General features: G+C 46.2%; 1 protein-coding gene across 1 annotated transcript in view; it reads right to left on the reverse strand.

Moving 5' to 3' along the window:
* LOC135386285 (hemicentin-2-like) overlaps positions 1-15458 on the reverse strand; it is a 211938-nt gene that overhangs the window by 21510 nt on the left and 174970 nt on the right. The window contains exons 4-6 of the mRNA XM_064616110.1: positions 10967-11176; positions 8417-8706; positions 5999-6287 (exon numbers count right to left, since the gene is read on the reverse strand). Of these exons, the coding sequence (XP_064472180.1) occupies positions 5999-6287; positions 8417-8706; positions 10967-11176 (789 nt within the window). The remainder of the gene's footprint in view (positions 1-5998; positions 6288-8416; positions 8707-10966; positions 11177-15458) is intronic.

Raw genomic sequence — 15458 nt, forward strand, 5'->3', positions numbered from 1 at the left:
ATCCGTGTAGCCCGTGATGAAACCACGTAACGTGTAATTCAGGGACACACAAGTAAACTGCGACGAACATCTCAAAATAAAGTTGTTGTTGTTGCTGCTGCTGCGACTGGTGTAACGTGATTTGTCATTGGTTTGTGCTTGGATATCTATCAAGCTTGTCTATTTCCATCTCCTATGTTTTCCAGACTTTCATTTCTTCATCACAAGCGGTGACATAGTAATGTAGGAAAAAGACCAGGGTTCCCAACAAAGCTTTGATGCAGAAGAGCTTTGTTGGGAACCCTGGTCCTTTCCCTACAACTGATTTAAATTTAGAGCAGCAAAAAAGTTATACGCAAAAGTGTATAAGTGTAAAAGTGTACGAGTTATACAAAAGTGTAACGCGTCAGCAAGAAATAGGTTAGCGTTCAAAGTAATAGCTTATAAGTTGTAAAATAATCACGCCCATGCGCCCATCTAGGCAACGTAGTTATGTATATACCAACGGAATGAAGGGGCAAGTTGAGGAAGGTGAAGACCAAGACAGTATTTAACGGGGTTTGAGAAAATATTATTACTTTCTAATTGTAAACAGGGCACCAGCCTTTGACAACGGGGGCGGAGCACAAGAGCGACAATACCGCTTTTAGACGTATCCAACCTGCTTGCCGTTTAGTTTTCTGCGACAAAGGTGTTTATATCCAAGCGATCGTTTCAGGTATAAGCGGCTGCCTCACGCCATCTTGGGACCTTTCCGATGCGGCCGTCCCAGGGCCGGTTTCGTGGCGATGTCGATGTCTTGTCGGCTGTACACGACAGCCGTACCTGGGTAAATTACTTCTAAAATGTAATTAAATTACATTACTCATTACTGCAACTGAAATGTAATGAAATTACATTAGAATTACTACAAAAAAGTAATGACATTACAAAGTCATTACTGTGAGTTTAATCGTAATGATATTGAGGATGTGGAAATTCATTGTCAGCCAGCACTACGTTGTAAAAACAAGACATCTTTTAATCTGCGCCGATTGCGTGCGTCGCCGTTCATAGTGGGCGCTGGAATCCTTTTAACTCGCCAGTCGGCAACTCTCTTTCTGCCAAGTGCCAACACAGAACACACAGTCGATTCTTTTGTTAAAAGTAATGAGTAATGTCCCGTTTAAATAAAAGCGCTAAGGAATCCACGGTTAAGAATATGTGGTTAAAAATAAATCGTTTCAGAATCCCCCCAAATCCACCATACAGTTGCTCGAGTCATGTGGTATGGCCCAAATCAAGGTGAACTGCAAGCAAGGGGTTTAAACTAACACCACAGGACCAAACTAGCCTAAACTAATCCCAAACTAACCGAAAGCCAAACTAAACTAACCTAACATAACCTTATCTAACCCGGCGCAAATTGCAATCAGTCCGCTTCCGTGCTAGATGGTGAGGGGATTTTGAAACAGTTTATTTTTAATGGTGGATTATTAAACGCTGATCTCTAAGCGGCGATAGTAAGCGGTTTATTTTATGAGATATATTTGTAACCGTGTATTTTTAAGCAGAGAGTTTAAGTTCTTAAGAGCAGAGTTTAAGCGCAGCATCTTGTCTGGAGTTTCATTTATCCGGTCTCTCGCTACACGGACATTTTCGCTGGAAACGGCAAGGTCCCCTGCTCTGTATTATCATTTTCTCAGTGCCCGTTAAAAATGTCTTGGTGTTCCCCTTCCTGAACTTTCCCGTTCATTCCGATGCCATTTGTAGCAAATTCTCACCGCTTCACACTAGCATGCACTCTAAATCTTTTCACACCTTTAAAGGTGTAATAGCGTGCATGGCGCACGCCTTTTTAGGTGTAATTTTGGTAACATCATAATGGAGCACGGTTTCGCACAAATTTTCTTTACTCGAGTGTTGTCTGTCCTCCAAAAATTCAGTCTTGCAACATCTCAACATTGTTCAACAGTATTGTAGACACTTGCGCGTGCTCGATTATCGATAGCGATGCATATATGCATTAGCTCGCACCTACGATATCCAAGACGTAATGAAAGCAAGATTTGCACTGACACTTAATCTTTAATAATGCTTTCCGAATTTTGTAAAATATCATCCTGGAGATGCAATGATACGCAACCAGATTGAATGTGCATAGCGCACACCTTTAAAGGTGTGAAAAAGTTTACAGTGTGGCCGCAACGAAATCAAAACATCCTGCAGTGAACAGCTCCTGTATAAGAGCCACGAGATGTGCACTGCATAACGTACATTTCGTATGCAGCCTTGACTTGGACAGCGCACGGGAGCGCAAACCTCTCGTCGGGAATGAATCTCATCCGAGACTCTCGCGACTATTACCCCCATGGCCCAGTTCGCGCAGAGCTGCAACGAGAAGGCGCGGGATAGAGAGAAAAGGAACTGAGTGATGACGCATCCATTGAGGGGGTGACGTGCAGACGCACACAGTAATGCCCATCCGCGAGCGTATGTTTACCAGACATTTGTGTTTCAAACTTATCACTGCTGTCTCACCGCCATGTTCTGAAAGCAAGTCTCATTTAACCGAGCGAATTTTCGTACCAGGAAAATATTTTTTTCAAGTCAAACCAGCTGTTGCGCCACAGAACAAAAATATACGAAGGCGTCTTTGGAGTGCTGATTTAACACCCAAATAAAATCTATACGGCCGCTATTTGGAATTAGCAATTTGCATAATTGCTTTGTGTGCCCAAAGTGCACTCCCCAATTAGTGCATTTGTTCCGCAATGTGCACTCTTTTAGATGTTGACGCCCTCCACGAAAAACGAGCGCGCGAGGTAGCGTATAGTATTGTTAGCAACAGTGCCACTAAAGCTAGCGTGGACAGCCCTTTATTCAACGAAATGCTTTTCACAAACTTGTCCAGTTGTGTCTGTTAATTACTCCACAACCTGATGGAAACACGAATAAAGATATGCTAATCAGGGCAAGGGTGGCTGATAACTGGAAAGATCTAGAGAGAAGAGTTATTTCCTGAGTTACCGTATTTTCACGCGTATTAGTCGCAGCTTATGCGCGATTTTTTTTTCTCACGGGCACCCTGCGGCTTATCCACCGGTGCGGCTTATCTGATGACTATTTTTTCCTGGTATTTTCCGCATACGGCGATTTTAACGAAAGGGCCAACAGTGTCTCTGGAACAGCACTGCCCCGCCGATGCACGAACAGTGCGTAACAGGGACGGGTCCACATTCGAGTAGATTGATCTTCATGGTGCATTCCCCCAAGCAGCTTTAAGGAAAGTGGTGACAGTGATTCACGTCTTCTGGAAGATCACTGACCCATCAGCCCACGAAAAACATCCGACAAGGGCACAATCCGATCTTGGTAGAACTCCAGAACTGACCTCCTCTGTTGTACACTGTGCCGATCCCGGAGTATGGACCACAGGGTTTATGGCCTTCTCTATGGTCTCCTTTGTCGCACAAATCAGTCGTCTCGTATTGCCCGCGGCTTATCTGCCAGAAAATTTTCAAAACGTCCCAAAAAACGCGTCCTGCGGCTTATCTGCGGTGCGGCTTATACGCGTGAAATTACGGTACTTGAATTTCATAGAGAGAGGGACGCCTTCGCTGCTGTCTCTGTAAGCCTAACACTGAAAACATCTGGTAGCAGTATTGATATTGTTACACAATAAGCCTTACAAGAGCTAGCAAGTGACATTTTACATGTCTCGAGTCATTGTTTCATTCATCATGCAATCTATAGCATGCAACCACCGTGCGCAATTTCGGTCCGCATGTGTGGGACAAACGGTGCTCTGAAATAAATGACCATCCCAGGTGGTCGAAATTATCCGCAGCCGTGCCGACCGGGACTTGCAGCAAGTCGCCACAGAAATAGGCTGATATACGTTACGTGTAGGTCTACCCCAGCCTGAACAGCCTGTTAACTCAGTCGCGAAATCTCATTCTTCTTCTGTGCCCCACTCTCACCTTCACCGCATTAACCTCATGCTTTCTTTTTAAAGTCATCTTCTGTGATTCATCTCATCATTCTTTCACCGTTTGTTAGTCATCTTTGTCTTTAACCTACCTCATCCTTCTTTCATCATCTGGTAGTTTTTCGTTTTTTCCTACTTCTTTTTCTTTTTCTTTATTTCTTATTTCTTAATTTTCTTTATTTATTTATTTATTTCTTATTCCTTCCTATTTCATTCTTTCTTTCTTTATTTATTCTCTTTTCTTTTTATTTATTTATTATTATTTCTTATTTCTGGAATAGTAAGCCGACGTCCCGTTTGGCTGACGTTTCCCCGTTTTTTTCCCCTTTTCGTCTAATAACCATATCCCCTCCCCAATTACCCTTCTCAAATAAATAAATAAATGTTTTAGGTGGGCGGTGTATTGTCACTGCTCGATCAAATTTGGAGAAACTCCCACAGAAAGCAGCTACTGGCCTGATCAGATATCTTCCATTGACGTCAGGAGACCCGCGTGGCATCAGGCAGGCGTGTGGAGCAGCCGTCAACTCTCAAGGGCCATGGAAAATGCGTCTGCTGCAACGTATCGGTCGCTGTGGGCAACGTGGAGTCATTTGGTGGGGCCTCCCATCGGGACTCTGAGCGTTACGAAGTGAAGCCGACTTCCCTCGTTCACTTACGTGTTAATTGAAAGAGTGGAGGGTTTCTAGAGGGCGCAACAGATCAAAGGCCTCTCTCTCGTCCTTGCTTCGAAAGGGGTTACGCTTTGTGTTGCACAACACGCCGCAACCAAAAACGCAAAAATTGAGAGACTGGCATATATCACTGGTCCTTTAAGGCGGTGCTTTCACAACGATTCGAACGTTTCGTGGCTATCTGAACATATCAGCTGGGTGGACTTTCCAGAAATGCGGAGCCAACTTGCTTTTTGCGGTCCATTCATTCATTAGCAGTGAAGAAATCAGTTAATTCTTATACTGGCACCGAAGGTCCCTAGGGAACTTACAAGGTAAATTTACCCAGGTAGCGAAAGCGAGGAAAAAAAAATCTGACCCGGCAACACTGTCATCTCCGTAACTGGAGCGATCCTAGGTGTTGGTAGCACAGGTACGGTCGTAAACAAAAAATATTTACGACGCGCGCATGGGTCTTGTATAAACTAATAGCTTATTCATAATTCAAGTATAGGAAAAGCTATCTGTTGCACCACTAGTACACATATACGAAATCATCTAATACCTGAGTACGTTTCCGTATCCTGCTCCACTGCGCATGCGTAGCAGTACGCTCGTTTGTCCGTGCATTCTTTTATCCGTGCCGTGTACCCGTGCATTCTAATGCGGAGTTCGTACACTTTTTTGGATTAAGCAGGAAGTCACGTTCACATTTCGAAGCTGTAGGCCAAGATTAACACGTGTGAACAGATGAGTGCTATATGCATCCCGTGTTGCTGGCCCCGAGAGAAAAAAAAGGTTTCGTCGTGGCAAGACCGGCCATGATAGCGTGAGTGTTAGCGAATCAGCTGTGCACCAACGATGCCATGTCTTTTGCAACGGTCCCATTATGACCACTCGTTGAAGAAATACAAACAGCTAATCACTACGTGTACGTGTAGGTCTAGGTTAGGAATGGACATTAAGTAACACTTCCTGTTAATTTGCGGTTACCACGTACCCTTCGTCAAAACCTGTGATAACTCTGTGTATTTCGAACTGATATGAGTCATTAAACCTGATGTGCTTTATTCTTATCTGTTCTCGTCTGGTATTGCTGTCCTGGGTGACTATATGGTTCGGCAAGGAAAAGGGGAAGGGTATACAACGCAAACGAAGTAGGCGAATGCAAACGTATGTGCCATGGCTAATTATGCACTACTTATTATTCATGCTGCTGACGTCATATGCGACACCATTTATTTACAAGAGTAGTAGTCCGCGCAACGGATGGATGGCGCTGACATTCTCTATCATGGCGCCATCTGAAGACGCAGGGCCCTATATGAGTTTCGCTACCTGTTTATATATACCTCGGAACTTATTTAAAACGGTATATTTTCGTACAAACACTTACAGAGGACGGTCATTCGAAGTGGAGGACTCTGTGAGCTGCCGTGCACATTCTGTGCTGAGCACGTGTACACTCCGGAGTCCCTACGGTTGACTTTGCGAATGAGCAAGGACCCGCTGTCCAGGAGCTCCGTTCGACCCGGTCTGATCGGACGGCCGTCTCGGAGCCACTCTGGTGGACCCTCGGCAGGTGGTTGTGCACGGATGGAACAGTGCAGAATGGCCCTGGCGCCTTCTGTCACGGTAGAACCTCCTCCTTCGAGGCGGATGCTCACCAGAGGTGTGAAATCAACCTAGAAGAGTAACAGCACAACAGACATGGTAATGAGCCGAGGCTTTCGCAGGACAAGCGTACAGTTTTCGATCCAAATCGAATACGAATCTCAAGCACACGTCCTTAGACAATGACGCTACCGAAGACCTTTCCTTTTGGTGGCGGTGGTGGAACTGCTGGCTGTGTTGCTGACAACGCTCAGTCGCACAACCTCACGACTGTCGCAGGGGGATCGTGCATCCTGGGACGACTTCACAGGAAGCTGTGACACAAGGATGGCCGATGGCTAACCACAGAGTGGCTCATTTGCATTCGCTTGTAGAGGTAATGTTCCTCTACAAGAGTCCTGGACCCCGATCTTGAAGTTTCACATAGCGATCGTTATCGTTATATTTAAAGTTCGCGCGCTCCAAAGCCGCTTTGATTGGCTCGCGCAAGTGCACGTGGCGAATCACGTGCCGAAGTGATGCACCAGCTCGCGTGGCTCAGTGGTTAGCGTGCTTGCCGTGTCACGTCGAGACTGGGAGGTACCCGGGTTCGAATCCCGGTGCCGGGTGTGCTGTCTGGGGTTTTTCCTGGGTTTTCCTCACACGCTTTGCGACATATGTCTGTCACACATATGTCACATTACATATTCTTCTCCACTCCAAAACGTTGCCGATACAATTGGAGCCGATGCTGGTAGCGCGTGCCCGTAGCAGGGTGACTACGGGCCACACGCTCACAAATAAAATTAAAGTCGCTGATGATGACGTTTTAGATTTTATGATTATAACTGGTTATGTTTTCCTTCACAATAGCTCAGTACTTCGTTACCGTCCTCGGTGGATCACTTGGTAGTGTGTCCCCTACTGATTCCAAGGTTGTCTCACGACGAAAAGGCACGAAGTATCAAATATTTCCTTTGTTTAGGAAATTTATCCGATTTTTGGATCACCAGACGCATTGTAGCAGAACGAAAGCGCCACCTTTGCGAACCTATTTTTAATAAACTCAAGTCGAGGTCCGTCAGGAAGTTTGTTAATTGTGTCTTGCTTTTCCCTTATCTGCTTCTGATGGGTAAAAGTTACTACGTTGACGTCAGCGATGTCAGGCAAAGCACTTAGAGCGTGTGCACACAGAAAAATAATCGTTCGAGAAAGAAGTTCAGCTTTCACCTTTAGCAGGTTCTTCAAAAACATGGACGCCAGGAGATCCTTCGTTTGGAGACAGTATGTCCTTCCTTTCTGGCGTCCTTGTCTCACAACGGCACTGGTTTTTTTTTATCGCTCTTAAGGAGATCCTTAGCCTACTTTTCGTTCTCGAATATCAGAAAAGTTAGGAGAAAGATTCTCGTACTATGAGGAACTCTCGAAGAATGGTTATATTTCTCTATGTATGCAATCTGCGGTTGGGAGTCCACAATGCTGTTCACATGAAGGTCGTTACGAACAGACACCCCGATTTAGAACGAGAAAGATCCCACTTTTGCGCTCGTAGTCACGCTGTCCCACTGCCACTGACAGAACGCTGACTGTCGCTTGGACTCGCCGCATCTTTCCATGGCCCAGCCAATTCATATATTTTGGCTCGCTATTTGGCACGCTTTGCTCATCAAGCTGCCTCGGTGGGAGCATGGTCTTAGTACAATGATCAGTCACCGTGGTGCTGACGATAATGAAAAAAACAAAACAAAAAAAAAAACAAAGAAAAAAGAGATTGAACCGCAAGTTCATCCAGTTTGGGCTGAGATTTTCTTTTCGTGTCTGCAAATATGAAGACAAGCTAAGCTCATTTGTATATACTCACTGACTTGATCAAAGTATGTTTGATGTGCGCGCTAAGTTGTACGTCAAGACCCAAAAATAAAAATAAGTAAATAAGGAGAAAAAAGAATATAACGTTCAAAATTAATATATAAAATGTATTTACTTTCATTTACTTCATTCATTCTTTGATACATTGATTTATTCACATCATTGGTTTATTGTACTAGCACGCACCATAGCTAAGGCAGGTCAGAGGGGATCGTCCACGAGATGGCGTACCTTACTAGCGATAGCAATGATCGTTCTCTTTTGCGTATAGCCTCTGTTGACCAGGTCACCAGATGCGACATTGATGATGACATCTTACTTGTTAACTTTGTTGTAGGAAAGTCAAACATACTTGTAAAATGACGTGGTCTTCTAGAGTACTGCCAGGGATATGTGGGTTAGAGGCGACGCAACGAAGACGCCTTCCGTGGTCGTCGCTTGCAGGCGTGAAGGCCAGGACGCTCGTGGTCAGGTTCCCGTCGACCGACAAGCGATCCCAGGAACGCGTCATGCTCTGGGAGCCTTTCCACCAGGCGATCGAAGGCGGAGGACGGGATCCCCAAGACTCACACTCGATGTGCGCCGACGTTTCGGCTACAAGCGGGGTATCCCTCCGTCGGATTAGGACCCCCATTGGACGGACTAGAAAGAGAACGAATCACTTGAAAGCGCGGACTGATTAAGCATGGTTCACACTAGCGCGTTCTGCTGCGTGCGGATGCGTGCGTGCGCTGGTTACCGTGGCAACAAATACGTGCGCGACCTCCCGCAGCAGAACGCAAGGAGTACGCCCGAGCTCAACCTTTTCCGACGCACGCAGCAGCCCGCAAGCGGAGAACAAACCGCGAGGCCGCCTTCCGAGCGTGGCGCAGTAAGTTTCTCTCTGCGAGACTGTTTTCAACATGGCGGCCACCGGAGCGGAAGGCGTTGGCGGCGCTCATTGGCTTGCGGTTTGGTGACGCACGCATTCGGACACAGGTATGTGAACAGCGGTACGGATCGCTTACAACGCACGCATACGCACGCAGGCGCCCGCACGCAGCAGAACGCACTAGTGTGAACCATGCTTTCTGCTGCGTTCGGCTGCGTGTGGGCGCTGGTTACCGTGGCAACAAATACGTGCGCGGCCTCCCGCAGCAGAACGCAAGGAGTACGCCCGACATGGAGGAAGGAAACACAGAAGCGGCCCTTCCAAGTTTTTGCCATGGGGACTGGCGTGCCAGCCTCGCATTGCACTCTGGGATGCTCCTGTCTACCATGTGACCGCTCACCTGACCACAAGAGCATGCGCAGGCCAGCTCCCTAAGCAGACGACGGGAGTCGTGATTGCAGCTCAGACGCTCAGGTATCTGCCTTGTACGTGATGAGCGCCGCGCGTCCTGTTTTATTTCTGTGTGTTCGGACGTTTACTCTCGGTTTACCCTTCTACTACAAGACCGGTCACGGTCTGCAGGACAAGCAGGCAGTACCAGAAACATCATTCGTGGCAGTGACGTTTGTGTGACGACGTGGCCACGTTTTGTGTTTGTTGCTGAAGTGGTAAAGCATGCCAGTAATCAAACTTGTACAACAATGAAGGAAATCAGATGAATCTGCAGCTGTAGCACAGCGCTAGCTTGCAAACGAACGATTCAAGATGACACTCTCACAGACAGGGATACGAAACAAACCGATCAAGTACCTACTTACGAATGAAGCGTTATTCCCGTGACAGAGCTGCTGTCGGTTGAACCACAGCTGCAACCGTGGTAATAACACGTTAACGAAATGTTATTTCCGCAATGGTGCTCACATTTTAAGAGTAAATGACTTTGGAAAAGCACGGAAAGCAGCGCCAGGCAGCGCGAGCTACAAAGCGTTGCTAAACCAAAACTTTAGAGAGGATCACGTGGTGGACAGGAAGTAATGGCGGTTTTGACAGGGGCGACCGCCAGAGGGGTCCCACGGAAATCTGTTTGAAACGGCCGCTCCTGTGTTTTCTTCCTCCATGACGCCCGAGCGCAACTTTTTCCGACGCACGCAGCAGCCCGCAAGCGGAGAACGAATCGCGAGGCCGCCTTCCGAACATGGCGCAGTAAGTTTCTCTCTGCGAGACTGTTTTCAACATGGCGGCCACAGGTGTGGAATCACGCTCGGCGCTCATTGGCTTACGGTTTCGTGACGCACGCATTCGGCACAGGTATGTAAACAGCGGAACGAATTGTTTACAACGCACGCATACGCACGCAACAGAACGCACTAGTCTGAACCATGCTTTACAATGAAGTTCATTGTAAAGCATGGTTCAGACTAGTGCGTTCTGTTGCGTGCGATGTGTTGCGACGATTGCAGTGCTCGTGCAGTACAAACTGCGCTACTTCATTGAATGAAGTAGCGCAGTTTGTACTGCACGAGCACTGCAATCGTCCGAAACTCACTTAAAGCCCCATTTTGTGCGCAAACTAAAGCTAAACAAGCGCTGTCACATGCGTTCTGATGATACTCGGAGTCACCATTCAAAATATCATGCACTGTCGCCCACGTGAAGTCACTGTCAGTAACTTCCGGTTTCTTTTGTGCCACACTATTCGTGGAAAAACTACCTATGGTAACGTATTTCAAACCAGTCCTATATCTTTTGTTACCTCGGTTGCACACGCTTGTGGCGGCCGTCGACAGCTCATGCTACGTCAGAGTGAAACCGGAACTACATGTCAACATGCCGTTCGCTTTTCTGGTTTATCTCACACACTCCGACGCTCCTGTTGCATCAAATTTGACGTTTGGCATCTATACGGAAGTTGCAGTCGAATGCGACTCTAGTCTTAAAATCATTTTGACAGGCCCCAGGCTGTCGCTTTGTCGCGTAAAAGTCAGTTTCGTTAGTGAGGGAAATATGTCCAATGTTGATATCACGTCTCACAGTTCATATCCAATGTGATGGAACTCATGGTTTCCAGGTCCCCGCATCGGGCACTGCAGGTGACCAGGGCCATCAGGTGGTGCCTTTCCAGGCGAGGAATGATGAGTTCGTTGTGGGACGTTCCTTCAACGCCGCCTGGTGGAGACGACACGTACCTGTCTTCTAGTAGCACTGCGTCTCGCCACCATGTCACTATAGGTGGAGGACGACCTGCATAGAGTGGGATGGGTCAAATGCAAGACATTTAAAGAGGTTGAGAAGCCATCTCTAACCGCATCTGTTTCATACCCCTGCCACACGGGCAACATAAAGGCCTTTCCAGAGAAGGACACCCTTCCGAACGGCGTTTGCTTCCAATACACGGTAACGGAAATACTCCCTTTCGCAAACAGCAGTTTGCGGAAGAGGAGATTGATTGTCTCCTTTACGGGCGAAAAGGCGTATAGCCTTGAACACAGGGTCAGTGGACGATTGTTAGACCACCAAATTAAGAATGCGCGACTTGAAGATTTTAATTATTTTACGGATGAAGTTAGAAAGTCATTTTGCAGCTAATTTAATAACTGAAATTTATAAACACCTCGCGCAGGCTCATGAATGCAGTACTCTCGTCACACATTTCTGATGGCGGTACTTAGCGAAAGGGAGATCGACGCTGTCTTGTGTCACCGGCGCATACTCCTTTTAGCAAGGCCTTCTTCAAAGCAGTAAAGGACTCCCACCGCAAAGGAGTTATCCCGTGTGTCAGGGGTATTGTGCACTGTTTGTAAGTTGTAGTCCATTTGTGCCATAGAGAATGCCATATATGTCGCCTGAGCACCCTGCTTTTGTTATAACAAAAAAAAGAAGAAAAAAAGAACACGCGTATTCCAAAGCTGGATTGACTGAGCGCCCCCCAACGCCGAACGCACAATTTTCCGGCGGAGGAGCAGACGGTTCCAAGGGAGCAGGTACGACTCGCATCTTCCCGTAATGACTCGCGCAGGTAACGTGGGGACTGGGTGAGAGAACGAAAGCGCCTCTTCTCGCAGTGCCCAGATGCTTCTGTGTGGCCCTAACTTCCAAACGCGGGATCGTATCAGTATACGAATTTATGTTGTATATTTGGTAGAAGAATCCCCACATAATCAACATGATTCCTCCAAAAATTGGAGAACTGTCAAAGCCATCAATGACTTTTGTTTGTTTTGCCGAGTCCGTTTCGTCCGTCCGTCCGTCCGTCCTTGTCATACCAGCTCACCGCTCATCTTCCTAGTTTCACAAACTCAAAGAAAGACTGCTCTCTTCAAGTTCACACCAGCTGGCTTTTTGGCATGCATCTTCTACTAATGTTCATGAATAACATAGCTCGAACATCCATTGTTGAAACCTTGGGTATGCGGGCAAATAAGATGAACAGGTCGCGAATCTCAAACACAACTGGAGCTGGAGTAGGAGAGGGGGAATGTTTTCGACCTGCAAAGTGTAAGCAGGGGAAAGTTTGGTAATGACATTCCCGTAACTGCAGATCCTGGTTGTCTCTCCCACAAACACCTTTTCAAAAGGACGTCCTTGATTATCAGGGTTTTAAGTATGGGTGTCTTTAACCACCACCTCGCCTACTTTCTCCTCGTTCTATCTAAAAGATGACTCGTCCCGCATAACGAAATATTATTGACGCAACCGAGATAAGTACAAGAATACAAAAATAATTTTCAGAATTAATTAATTGCAATAAATTGCAACAGGGAACCACAAGTTTATTACCGTAGAAAATACTTAGAAGTCATTAACAGAAAAAAAATATTATAGAATAGAATATGAAATAACAATTGCCTAAAAATTGAAGTAATTTTTCTGTGTATCCTGCCCAGTACCGTGTCCTGCGTCTTGTAAGCCTTGCGTGGACCATGGCTGTTGACGTGACAATCGCTGTGCTCCGCATTTCTTCGTCTGTATCGAACTGCGGGTCAACTTTCAAGTTTGATGAACGGGTGCCCAGCGTACTTTAGAATTTAATATTCGCTCCCATAACGCGACTCCGGAAACAGCGCATGTCATCCCGGTCTCCCTAAATTATAGCCGGGAGCAACGGATTCGAACGGACAAGTGCTCCGTAGATTACCTGCCGTCATGAAGTTCTTTCAGTCTATCCCAAAGATGCTTGCGACAGCGGTCGCGCTACGCTGCGCCGATGTTTATTTTCCCACGCCGTTGAAACCTACTAGTTTCTTCGTAGACCGCGTTTAAGCTGCAACACAGTTTCTCTATAGGCAGTAGCAACCATTATGTGCAGCAACTCACCTCGTTACGCGTCTCCAGAGTCTTTTATGCAACGCCAACGAAAAAAAAAATGGCGGAGAGAAAAATCAATTGAGCCGCTAGTTGCAGGCCCCAAAGCCCGAGAATACAACACGAGCAGCCGAGAGATTATCCAATTAAAATATTCTCGCTGTACATATTTCATTTTTTTTTTTTTTTTTGTGGTTGCCAGAAAGCATTATCACATACCAGACTCTTTCTGGAACTCTTGCTTTTTGCGCACGTCCCACTTTCAGTATCCTCATACAACACCCAAGAGTAAAAAGGCTTTCCGCACACGCGCGAAGACATGAGTGGGAGAGGGAGCCACCATCAGCAGTTTTCCTTCTCGCTCTCAATTTTCCGTCTCTAGACCCGTTATTTTTTTGGCGGCGTCTCCTTCACGTTGAAAGTTTCTAATAGTTTCGCCTCGTCTGCTTCGATGCGTTGTCCCTTTTTATTAATCTGCCAACGTGCCCGCTCGCTTTTTTCGTGCTTCTGCTTTTTTTTTTTTTTTTGTTAAAGGTTTATCGTGCTGTGTTTTAAACCAAGGTCGATCAGGTCATCTTGTCGAGTCGCGGAACGAAGAAGTTCAAAGACTGCAAAACGTGGGATATAACTTTTGTCTTTTTTAACAATGCCTTGCAGTGGAAGGAAGTCTCAGCGAGCCACCACTTTTTTTCTTTTTTCACGTGGCAAAATAGCTGGAGCTGAGAAGGTGAAGGTGCTTTTTGGGGGTTCCTTTTTTTTTGTTCACGTGGCAAAATAGCTGAAGCTGAGAGGGTGAAGGTGCTTTTTGGAGTTTTTTTTGTTCACGTGGCAAAATAGATGGAGCTGAGAAGGTGAAGGTGCTTTTTGGGAATTTCTTTTTTTTTGTTCACGTGGCAAAATAGCTGAAGCTGAGAGGGTGAAGGTGCTTTTTGGAGATTTTTTTTGTTCACGTGGCAGAATAGATGGAGCTGAGAGGGTGAAGGTGCTTTTTGGGTTTTTTTTTGTTCACGTGGCAAAATAGCTGGAGCTGAGAGGGTGAAGGTGCGTTTTGGAGCTTTTCTTTTTATTCACGTGGCAAAATAGCTGGAGCTGAGAGGGTGAAGCTGCTTTTCGGAGGTTTTTTTTTTGTTCACCTGGCAAAATAGCTGGAGCTCAGAGAATGAAGGTGCTTTTTGGAGATAGTTCGATGTGCATTTTTAGAATATCGCAGCCGTTTCACTTGAGCCAATCAGCGTAGTTAACCACTAACAGCGCGCCAGTACAGAGGCCTTAGGAGACCATAGTGAATAAGGGGTGGCAGGTGAATTATCAGTGCAACGTTTCAATTCACAGCACTGCAACAGCACTCGATCTATCTGCTGCTTTGCGTTGGCACGTTAAGTAAAGTGAACTACCTGCGAAAGAGGCCTTAGGGCGGTTATCTTTGTACTTTTTGGCGTCAGCATGTTTTGTTAAAGGGACCATGAAATGATATTTACGAGCCTATGATCATATTCATTTAGTTCCTCCGTACTAAAGAATACACTCTGTGAAATATGAAATTGAAAATTCAATTCAAAGTTCAAATAGCGAAAATATTCTATATTAACCACGGACGTGAGCAGCAGAAGCTATACGACCGGCCTCCGAGGCGAACTGGCCGCCCGCGACATCGATTCGAGGATGGCCTTTTGCGAGCAAATTGCAAAATTTGCAAACAAACTGGCATACGTCACCATGAAATATGTTTTAATTTGATCTGGAGACAAGATTGTATCTAACCGCAGAATCCTACGAGAAATGCAATATAGCCCATGACTAGCCGCGTTTACATGAATACGACACTAGCGTATCGTATCCAGTTGTCGAATCGAATCCACCCATGTAAACGCGTCAATTCGCTAGGAGAGCGTATCGTATTCAATTCGCTAAACAGAGGTGGATCGAGACGGTGGATGCGCATTCAGACTGTGCATGTATACAGACGATGCGCATCAAGACAAGAAGAGAGGATTGTGGGAAGCGGCGTTCGGCTGCGGGCTAGTTGCGTCGTCTGCTACTCCTAGTCGGGATCACAAAATGATGATATTAGGGAGTTCACAGCCAGCCACGCTCCGTTTTGGATATGTAGCTTATAGTCTACACTAACAGAAGCAGCAGGGCTTGTAGCCGTATAACAGAATTCATTCTGAAGTACGCTTGAAAATGGGGCGTAGATGCTACGTTTTCGACGTTTCAGCGT

Source organism: Ornithodoros turicata, chromosome 2, assembly GCF_037126465.1.
Source record: "Ornithodoros turicata isolate Travis chromosome 2, ASM3712646v1, whole genome shotgun sequence".
NCBI lineage: Eukaryota > Metazoa > Arthropoda > Arachnida > Ixodida > Argasidae > Ornithodoros > Ornithodoros turicata.